The sequence below is a fragment of the Myotis brandtii genome, unplaced genomic scaffold (assembly GCF_000412655.1).
Source record: "Myotis brandtii unplaced genomic scaffold, ASM41265v1 scaffold126, whole genome shotgun sequence".
Taxonomy (NCBI): domain Eukaryota; kingdom Metazoa; phylum Chordata; class Mammalia; order Chiroptera; family Vespertilionidae; genus Myotis; species Myotis brandtii.
Genome location: NW_005354425.1, coordinates 795481 through 806716, shown reverse-complemented (window position 1 = coordinate 806716; position 11236 = coordinate 795481). Strand labels below are relative to the sequence as shown.

The following is an 11236-nucleotide window of genomic DNA, read 5'->3' as shown; positions in this document are numbered from 1 at the left end:
CTAGGCCGATGGAGGGAGGGCAGTTGGGGGCAACCAGGCCGGCGGCAGTGGGGGGCAGTTGGGGGCAACCAGGCCAGCAGCAGGACAGTTGGGGGCGACCAGGCCAGCAGGGGGGTGGGGGGGGACAACCAGGCCAGCAGAGGGGGGCAGTTGGGGGCAACCAGGCTGGCTGGGGGGGCAGTAAGGGGAGACCATGCTGGCGGGGGGGCAGTTGTGGGTGACCAGGTTGGCAGGGGGCAGTTGGGGGTGACCAGGTTGGCAGGGAGGCAGTTAGGGGCAATCGGGTAGGCAGGCAGAGGCGGTTAGGGGTGATCAGGCTGGCAGGGGAGCCAGTTAGGGGAAATCAGGCAGGCAAGCAGGCAGGTGAGCAGTTAGGAGCCAGTGGTGCTAGATTGTGAGAGGGATGTCCGACTGCCAGTTTAGGCCCGATTCCTAAACGGGCAGTCGGATATCCCCAACGGGCAGTCAGACATTCCCCGAGGGGTCCCAGATTGGAGAGGGTACAGGCTGGGCTGAGAGGACCCTCCCCCCACCACTGCATGAATTTTGTGCTTCAGGCCTCTAGTTAACAATAATACTCTACCACCCATAGGAAAATGATTCATCCATATAAAAAGGCGGTTATCTGTTTGTTACAGGTGCAATTTCAAGATTCTTTAGGGAATAGACATTGCTTAGGTGAAAAATAGAATCAAGATTAGCAAAGAAGCCGAGTCATTTTTCCATTGTAATGTGATATAAAGTACTTAAATGGGTAAACGTATGAATGTGTGTTTATCTGTGTATGTGTGTTTACATACACTCAGATGAATAGGTTGGCTAATTGTTTTAGAATAGAATCTATGCAGACACTCTGGGTATTTATCTCTGGACACTGAAAAAAATATGGATGCCCCAGAAGAGTTTGGCTAGAACTAATGTTACAAAATGATCTAACTATGTCCTAAACTTTAGTAAATGCATTATTTTACAATTCAGCTCAGAAATAAAAAGCAAATGCCTTTTTGAAGTTCAAAAACAGCATGGATTAAAAAAACAACAATACACCTCACCCCAACATACAGAATTTTCCAAATAATACTATAAAAGCTTACATTCAGTATCCCTGTCTTTTATTTTTGGTCTTATTGCAGTTTTCTTCCATTTTGATTCCTAAATTTCAGATTATTCTATGAGCCAGTCACAACACCGTGTGGACACACATTTTGTTTGAAATGTCTTGAGAGATGCCTAGACCACAATGCGAAATGTCCACTGTGCAAAGATGGTCTTTCACAGGTAAAACATTATTTCTTTTTGGTCGGATTGGCTTATTTGGAATTGGGTACTTAAGAGTGTGTTATTGGATCCCAAGCCACTGCACTGTGCTGGGGCAAAATATTCCCTTAGACCATCTATCTCTTTCTCCTGTCTTATAGCTACTCCTCCCCTCTCCACTGTTTCCTTCAGAAAAATGAGGCAACATCTAGCTTTTTATGAACTGTTGGTAATGAAATAAGTTCGTGTTGGAAACAAAAGTATTAAATTGATGATAAACATGGATCCTTGTTCTAATCCCATCATGGCACCCAATTCACTGTAATGTTGTGTGACTCTTATGTCCTCTCTGGGCTTGGACTTAGACGAGCTCTGATGTCCCTTTATTGTTAACATTTATATTGTGTGTGTGTTTTTAAAATTCTTTATTGTTGAAAGTTTTACATATGTCTCCTTTTTCCCCCATTGACCTCTCCCCACCTACTCTTGTCCCTCATATACTTTGATTTGAAGAGATCACTCCTAAGGCTGCAGAAACCTCACAGACCTTCAATATGGTCCTTGTTCCGCCTCTCAGAAGCTACTCTATTTATTAGCAGATCCTTGGCTACTTGAAAAGCTCTGAAGCTTCTAGGTCCTCTAAAATGAATCACACAAATTGTCACCTTGGTTTTTCAAGTCGGCCTGATGGGATTTTCTTTAGCACAAGAACACCCAGGAGTCCATCTTGTTTTCCCTACCCCAGGGACTTGTATGCCATATTTTACAATCAGCATTAATATTGTTTGACCCCTGTCATCCCTGAGGAGAGGGGGGAGACACAAGACTATCTCTAGGTGAATGTAGGTCCAGAGAAGTCACATGTTGAGCTTCCCCAACACTCCAACTTTTAAATGAAGGGGATAGAGTGAAATAATCACACGGGAAAACCCTGAGGGCGTGATTGGGTTGGGGGAAGGGCCAGCATCATCCCTGCCTAGGTAAAGGGGTGGGATTTGCTGGCCTGATTGTAGGTGAGAAGCCCATGGTCCTTATACTTAAATAATATGTTTGTGTTACGGTAACACTGCAACACTCAGATAAACAGACAAAAGAAAAGTCTACCATTGTGCTCTTCACCTGGAGAAAACCATTGTTAACGGTTTAGTATGTCCCTTTCCTGGGTTTTTGTTTGAGCATCAGCAGTCACCTCCTTCTTGGTTTGGCTACCTCCTGAGTCATTGCTTTTCCCCAAGACCAGGACTGGGCAAAGCAGGTGGTTCTCCTGCAGTCACACAGTGGCAGTGGCTGATGAGGCATCGTGGAGGCAGATGCTGTGGAGTCCCAGACTTAGGGGCTAGAAGATATTATCATCTATCACTTTGTTTTCACACAGGGTCACACTTACACCATTCCCAGAGAGGAGAGATAACTATCTTATTCCAATCATACTCAGTGCAGAATAGACAAACATAGCCCATACTGGGAAAGGAGAAATTGTCTGAAGGTAGCAATTTTATACTCAGGAACTCCCACTGCTGGGCATGTGTGGGTAGCTTCCATAGTGAGCAATTCTGGGCAGATGCTTTATTGTCAGGTCCACACAGTTTAATGCCCTCTACTTACAGATGCCTGGATTTGCATGTGATAGGGGTGTTTGGGAGGAGAGTAATAGTGACAATTGAGCCTGAGTTCAGTTCTGAAATCATGGTTTATAACATAACTTCAGTGATAACTAGATGGTATATTTTTTAAAAAATCACCAGTATTTAGTTGTGAGGTTTTTTTAAGATAGAGAACAAAAAAATATTTAGGCTTGAAATATCCAGAAGCCAAGCATTGGGATGGGTTGGGGGTGGGGCAGGGCAGGAAAGGATCAATGATTAAAAATTACTCTTTAGTTCCCTGAACCTTTTGACCATAGACATTCAGCATGTCCCAGATGGAGACTGTTTCTGTGGGCTTGTAAACACAATAATCAGAAAAGGGAAAGGGAAGGATTTCTCCCCTCTTTTGATAAGAACATGATCTTGATATCAGTGTTTTGAGAAAGCAGTGAGATTTTTAAAACATAAATGCAGGCCTTTTCCCCTTGTTAGAATATTTTTCCTAATTATAATAATAATCAATTTCACTAAATTTATTGGGGTGACACTGGTTAATAAAATTATATAGTTTTCAGGTGTACAATTCTATAATATATCATCTATATATTGTATTGTGTGTTCACCACCCAAAGTCAAGTCTCCTTCCATCACCATTTATTCCCCCTTTACTCTCTTCTATTTCGCCCACCCCTGCTTCCCCTCTGGTAATCACCATACTGTTGACTTTTCTAACACCCAGAGAATACATACATTATGATAGTATCAGCTGCTAATGTGTGGGCCCAAATTACTCCAATATGTGGGTCATTTGACTGTTCTACTGATTGCATAAGAAGTGCTTTGTGTTTTTCTGATGACTGCATAATATCTAATTGCCTCCTTCCTCATATAGTGCTTGGCATCAAGAAAGTACAGCAAAAATGTTATAATGGAAGAGCTAATAGCCAAATTCCTTCCAGAAGAACTCAGTGAACGAAAGAGGCTTTATGAAGAAGAAATGGAAGAACTTTCTAAGTACGTATATGCATGTTTTTATTTTCAGTTTTACTCATACCAGCTCATAGAGCTGAGTGCACACTTCATCCTTAACTCCTCATTCAGTGATATCATGTCAGTAGCTTGAAGTTGGCCATGGTGAGAGTATTTGCACCCTGGAAATTGGCAAATGCTATAAACCGGGGATTTCCCCACCCCTAGAAAGTCAGTTGTTCAACATTTACCAGTACACTGGTGAAGAAGCATAAGCCAAATCACTGCCAGGTGAGATCTTGGCACTAGTAACTGGTGTCACTGGCAGAAGTAAGTTGGAGTAGCTTAAGTGTCCAGAAGACTGTTTTTCAAATACATAAGGAGGTGCTATGAGGTTAAGAACTTTGGTGTCAGCCGGACCTGGGCTTATGATCCAGTTTTGCTACAAAGTAAATGTACTTCATGACTCTATGAAAGTCACTTTACCTCTCTGGGCCTTAGTTTCCTCATCTGTAGTTTGGGGATGATAGTAGTTCTTACCTCATGGACTTGTAATGAAGATCAAATGAACTAGTGGCTAGTAAGTACTTAATAAATGGTAATAGTAAGAGTGCTATGTCCTCTGCCATGTACAGGTGTTGAGAGGTGAAAGGTAGGGATGGGGATGCAAATAGGGCTCCAGGTTCTCTGCCTGGCTGGAAGAACAGCTCACTTAGTGGGTAAAGCAGGAGGCAACCACTAATTTCTGCCTCTCATACTGCTGCCCTCCCGTCTCGACCCGAGTGGAATCCTAACAGCATTCTGGGGGTGAGGTTCCCGGTGGCAAAAACTGTTCTGGATTTATGCCTGCCCTGTAGAGAACCATTTCTAAACTGCCACCAGCTTGTCTGAATGTCCCTCTCACTTTGAACAACATGTTTTTCTGGGAAGCTAGAAATCAAATCCTTTTTTTCCTCATTGACTTATATTACATCTACTCAGGGCATCTTTATCTTTATTTCTGATTCTTAAGTTTGTCTTGAATCTCTCTGAGCCCTCCTCTCAAATATTATTTAATGTCTTATTAACAAAAACTGGAATACACTATAGAGAAATATACTAAATTTCTGTTTAAAGGCATCCTAAATTTAATCCTTTTGAGATTAGGGCAAATGGTCTTATATCTATTGATAGGTTCAGCTGTTCCTATATTGGATTTACTAGACAAATAAGAGAACAGGGTCTAGGAGGAGCCGGCCCAGTTGGTGGTACCCCCTCAGGCTCTGTGTCTGAACATTCGTGGCACTTGTTAAGGGCAAACTCCTGGGTCCTGATTCCATAACTGGTGCACCAGAGTCTCTGGGGGCTTTGCAGACTGCTAGTCTGGATATAAGAGCCCTCAGTGATCCTGCTTCACAGGTGTATTTGAGCATCACTAGGCTAAATTACTCCCACCTTCCCATTGCTCCCTCCTCCTCCCAGCTGGACCTGCCATGGAGACTTCTAAGGGCTTTGCAAATTTGAGGTGCTCATGGTGACTCTGTAGAGAATGTCCCACCATTGCTCTGGAGATCTGGGTCCACTTATACCACCAGTACCCTTTCCCATACTGCCAGCAAGACACCTGGAGAGATTGTTGAGTGAACAGCATGAAAGAAGAAAAAAATATGAAGTATAACTGTCACCTACCATGTTAATGTACTAGATAGAGAACTTCAGCCAAATTAGGTTGTGTAGAATATCCATTTTTACCTCAGCCCTTAGGCAAGCCCAATCTTGGGACTCAGTCCACAGCATCAGTTGCATTTCAGTATTTTTTATCAGCCATCAAAACTTGATGTTTCTGCCCGACTAGCATGGCTCAGTGGTTGAGCACTGACCTATGAACCAGGAGGTCACAGTTCAATTCCCAGTCAGGGCACATGTCTGGGTTGTGAGCTCGATCCCCAGTGGGGGTTGTGTAAGAGGCAGCTGATCATTGGTTCTATCTCATCATTGATGTTTCTATCTTTCTCTCCCTCTCTGAAATCAATAAAAATATATATTTTAAAAGAACAACAAACACTTGATGTTTCCTTGCCTTCCTGTGGAGGAACCACGTGGTGACATGTGACCAGCCTTTCTGTGTTGTGCTCCATTGCATTGAGAATCATGTCATTTACTCTTCCTTACAGCTTAAATAAGAATGTGCCTATTTTCGTGTGTACTATGGCCTATCCCACCGTTCCTTGTCCCCTACATATATTTGAGCCTTGCTACCGTCTGATGATTCGTAGATGCATTGAGACAGGCACAAGACAGTTCGGCATGTGCCTTGGAGATCCCGTCAAGGGGTAAGTGAGGAGCTATGTGAGTCAAGGAAGGTGGGTGGAGAAGCTTTTGGTTTTCCTTCGGGCTTTCCCAGGAGGTTGGGAGGTACAGCTCAGGAGACTTAGCCAGGTCATGACCATAGGCATTTGTAAGGAACAGAGTCCCTCTAGCCCTTAGTTTAGTATGTGAGAGGCTGCCTATTTAAAGGAACCTCAGGATAACTCTTTTGTTAAGTGGGTGGCATATACTATAAAACTTCTTTTGAGGGTGGGCTCTGGAGTCAAAGTGCCTGAGTTCATATTTTGGCTTCAGCCTTGGGACAAGTTTGGCTTTGGACAAGTTACTTAACCTTTTGTGTGACTCAGTTTCCTTATCTGTAAAGTGGGTACAATAAGAATGCCTACATCATTGGGTTTGTTGGAATGATTTGTGAGTTAATAATGCACACAAAGCACTGAGCATAGTATCATAGCACATAGAATGTACTCAATAAATACCAGCAGTTGTATTAATACATTAAGATTTTTTTTTCACACAGGCACTGACTGTTGTATAGCTATGGCTGTAGATCCTGGGACAGGTGAATAGGCAGAAGTCCTTTGAGGCACAGCATGGTGTAGAAATGGCTTGGTGAGGCCAGGGAAACAACTCATGAAGATTTCAGTTTCTTGACTTTATTTCCAATAAACAGGTTTGCAGAATACGGCTGCATTCTAGAGATCAGAAATGTTCAGTTCTTTGCCGATGGCCGCTCAGTGATTGACAGCGTAGGCAAGAGGCGCTTCAGGGTCCTTCGTCAGGGCCAGCGGGATGGCTACAACACAGCCGATATTGAATACATTGAAGACCAAAAGGTAAGGATGGCTAGTGCCAAGAATCCCAAAGCCAGGTTATTCCTGTGGCTTGGCAGATGGAGATGGTTCCAAAAAGATCCCTTAGCATCTTTGGGGGCCTTGGGATTTGACATCAAATTGGTGAAGCAAAATTGAATGCTGCCGGATTGTCATTGGGTTGTAGAGTGGCAGTGAGAGCACTCCCTGTCCTGGCAATCCCTGCTTAGTTGCTTAATTATATTTGTGGATAAGAAATGCCAAGCCAGACCAACCCTTGGGCCCATTCCACTAAGAGTTAGGTCTCTGTCAGGGATATCAAAGGATAGATCTGGAGCAGGGTCTACACATGCGTATTGCTTTATCGATTTATTTATATTTTAAAATGTTTTCTTTTGAGATTAATAGAGATTCACACATGCATTTGTATTTCTAAATTGGCAACCTGGCTAAGAGCTCTTCCCAATAATACATCATTTGCTAAGGCAGCAAGATGACATGTCCAGTTAATCCTTTGTTTTCTGGACTAATGGGCAGAAGAGGAGATAATAAACCTGTGTTTATTTATACTTACAGTCACTATGTAGGACACTTAATAAGTATTTGATCACTGAAAAAATATATTCAACTTGGATGATAAAGTTATAAAGTGAGATACAGGCACATTCATGTCTCTCTTCCCAGTAAGCAATGGGAAAGCAGATGTAAAAAATGAAAAGGAGAGAAACATAAGCCAGCATAACCTAGTTTAAGATTACGCCTCCACTCAGGCCAGTTTGCATTTCTGGTTTTCTATATGTGTTGCTGTTTCAGCCAGTTTACCCAGCCAAATCTTTCTCCTTCCTCCACCCTCAGCAGTATTTACACACAGTCCATCATCTGGCTGAGGAACCTTTCACATACCACACAAGAGAAAGTCAGGTGGGTGAGCCTTCCCATAGGGGGACAGGATGGATGCTCAAAGAGAGTCAGGTACCAATAGTGGCTCTAGGAGTGATGGAGACGGTACAGAATGTTTCACTTCCACTTTGATACTTTCAGGTTCTAGGAGAGGATTGTGCTGAACTCATGGGATTACATAACTGTGTCTATGAACAAGCATCATCATGGTTTCATTCGCTCAAAAATTCTCTTAGGAATCGGATAATCAATCACTTTGGTCCAATGCCAGACAAAGATGCGGATCCTCAGGTATATAAATTGTCTTTTTGTAATTGGTTGCCCCCAGCAGATGAGAGAGCCTGGGGTTTGTGATTAGATGGATGTGTGGTTATCTAGAAAATCAAATAACAGGGAGCAAGATGGATCTAATCTGGTATTGTGTGGCTGGGCATTAGGCATCAGGGGTAAGACCAAAAGGAACCTAGGTCAGAATTCCAGGAACTAAAGAACAGCAGTAAGAACGGGGATCCAAGACAAGTTTTGACAGATAAGTCAGGTGAGAGATGGGAACACAGACACAATCAGCAGGAGAACCAGGAGTGGGAGTCCAGATTCACACCATAGTAATGTGTTCGGGTGACAAGATTCACATAAAGGCCAGGCTTAAGAGAAGGGTGTCCTGGAAGCTGAGACCAAAGGCTGCCACTTCCAGGGAGCTTCATAACTGTCTTACCCTCCTCCCACACACACATTGTTTCAGGAGCTAGGAAATAGGGCCAGCTACCTTAACGGATTCCAACTACAAGTCCACAGAAACTTTTCACTCCTGGGTCTCTCCGTGCCTAATCCTGTGGATCTAGACCCTTGTCATTGTCCTCATCAGGGTTGAGCAGAAACCAGAAAATGGACCCAGTAGTTAAATTTACCATTGGCCGAGTTATACTAGAAAGCAGTTCATTGGGTTCTACTGAATCAGTCTATTTCCTAAGGGAACAGGTCCCTCTGAGAGATCAAGCTGCAGACCAGAAATTCTTCAGGAAAGTGGAGATGGTTAAGTTTCATCAAGCTTTGCTTGCCTGGTATAAATCAGAGGACACCCTCTTTCTAGGACAAGACTGGAGCTATCCTAGCCAAATATTTCCCCACAATCACCTTTCCCACATTCTGAGCTGGCTCGCCTATATTATCACCTCCTCCAGAACTTTCTGAATTCTTTGCTTACACACATTCCTGACTCTTTCACAATAATAAAATAGAATATGTGTATTCTGACGTCCCTGACAAAAGACTAGTCCTGCTTACCTCTCTAGCTGTGTGAGCTTGGCTAAGTCCCTTTCCCTTTCTCCACTTTTCTCCCATCTTTGAACTGAGGCAGTTAGATGAAGAGATCTCTAAATTCTCTTCTTTCTCTTGCATTCTGAGGCTTTAAAAAACCAGCCTGTTCCTACTGGGCTGAAATGGCTTGCTCTCTCCAGACCACAAAGGTGGCTCCCTTTCCCCATGTAAAAGCATCATGAATATTGAAGGGAGAAAGGCCAATTAGTGCTTCCCAATAACCCAGCTCCTGGCTCTGGGCCACTATAACTCAGGATTATAGCAGATCTCTGAGCAAGCTCATGATAGAGCATAATGTCTCCCTTCACCTTCTGGAAAGCATTCTCCCTGGGTCAGGCAGAAGATAGCGATCAGCAATGATAACAGCATCTTCTACCAGAAAAAAAACAGATGCTACAGAGTGATTCATAATGGCTCAGTAACAGAAAGCTGAAATTTGGAGTTTCATTTCCTTTTTTATTAGGACTGTTACCATGTTGCTTTGGCAGCAGCAGCACTAGCAAACAAACAAACAAACAAAAAGCCAAAATTGCATTCAGTTTGATCCAGTCAGTGCTGCAGCTCCAGTGGTCCCAGTAATAAAAATGTTCTAAGCTTTGGGAGGAGGCTTCTTAGAAACAGCCACAGCTTAAATATCTTCGTTAATTATCCTGGGAAAGAAAGTTCAGAATATGTCCCTCTAATGTTCAACACTGATAATAGGAGGGAGAGTATATTACGGACTGCAGTGAGGGACAAAAATGAATCCAAATAGAGACACAGAGAAGCCAAGAGGGCAGTGAGGGTTGGGGCATAATTAAGTGAACCAATTTGGAGGCAGATAATCCCACATGTCTGTAATTTGAACAGAATGTGGTTCGCTACAGTCCTAAAACCAGCCTTCAGAAAATTGGGGGCAGAAAGCTCATTTCGGGCTTAGTAGGATATAAGTCACCAATGCCTGGGCAGCTGCTGACAAACAGAATTTTGGTGAAGGGCTTGTGTGGAATGGGGGAGGTCTTTAGTGAAAGGAAACCTGGGCACAGGATACATTTCTTATGGGAATGTGTTTTCTTTCTTTTATTTTTATTATTATTTGTATTATCTTTGTTGTTGAAAGTATTACAGATGTCCCCTTTTTGGAATTTTTGCAAAGTGGGATTTTTGGGCTTTGGGGCTGTGCATCATAGGCTTGGTTTCAGGAGAGAAGCTAACTGTAATTGTGGCCCCATATAGTGACATAGCATATGTGGACTATAGTGCCTTCACCCAGAAGCAGGAAAATGAAGGGAGTTAGGAGACATGCAAAGCCTAAGGGGTCATGGAAATTGAAGGCCCACAAGCTGCATGCATCAGTCTGAAGGATCTTAAATAGAATCTTAGAAGTGGAAGAGACTGAGTAGTGGAGATTCCAGCTTGTAAAATCACACTGGCTAGGAAGTATAGTGAATCTGATAGGATACTGATTTGCTTCCTTTAACAACTACCAAAAATAACTAGCTTAAACAAGATAGCAGGCATATATGTCCGGGGAGGCCTAGGGCAGCTCTCTTCTATGAGATCATTCCATCCTCACAAAGCTCTACCATCCTTTCACTGTTGCCCTCATCCTCCTGATCACCATGTCCTTCTAGCTAGGGGAAATGGAGAGAAAAGGAAGGTGGAGGGCATGTGCCCCCTTCCTAGGGCATGACGCAAAAGTCACACATATCACTTCCCTTTATATCTAATTTGCCAGAACTTTGTCTGATGGCCTCACCTAGCTGCAAGGGAGGCTGAAAAATGTCTTTTTTTCTGGGTGGCTATGTACCCAGCTAAGATAAGGGGAAATACACTTAGTGGCCAGATTATTATGACCACCTGACATTTGTAGGCAAATTAGCTATAATTTCGCGCTGAAGTTGCTAGAGGGCCAGACCATTATAAACGTATGAATAGCACAACATACCTAGATCTGCCTGTGGAACTTGCTGATCAAGTTCATCCTATCATGTTGATGGCATATCCCAATGGAGATGGCTTCTTCCAACAAGACAATGCACCATGCCACGGTGCTCATATTGTGCAGGAGTGGTTTCAAGAACATGAGGGAGACTTTACCTTGCTTAG

The 11236-nt window shown here is 43.2% G+C and overlaps 1 protein-coding gene across 1 annotated transcript in view; it reads left to right on the top strand.

Annotated features, from left to right (window-relative positions):
- Positions 1-11236, top strand: part of LOC102239652 (LON peptidase N-terminal domain and RING finger protein 3) — a 31588-nt gene that overhangs the window by 19219 nt on the left and 1133 nt on the right. The window contains exons 6-10 of the mRNA XM_014534182.1: positions 1164-1278; positions 3736-3857; positions 5966-6124; positions 6793-6955; positions 7973-8122. Coding sequence (XP_014389668.1) covers positions 1164-1278; positions 3736-3857; positions 5966-6124; positions 6793-6955; positions 7973-8122 — 709 coding nt within the window. The remainder of the gene's footprint in view (positions 1-1163; positions 1279-3735; positions 3858-5965; positions 6125-6792; positions 6956-7972; positions 8123-11236) is intronic.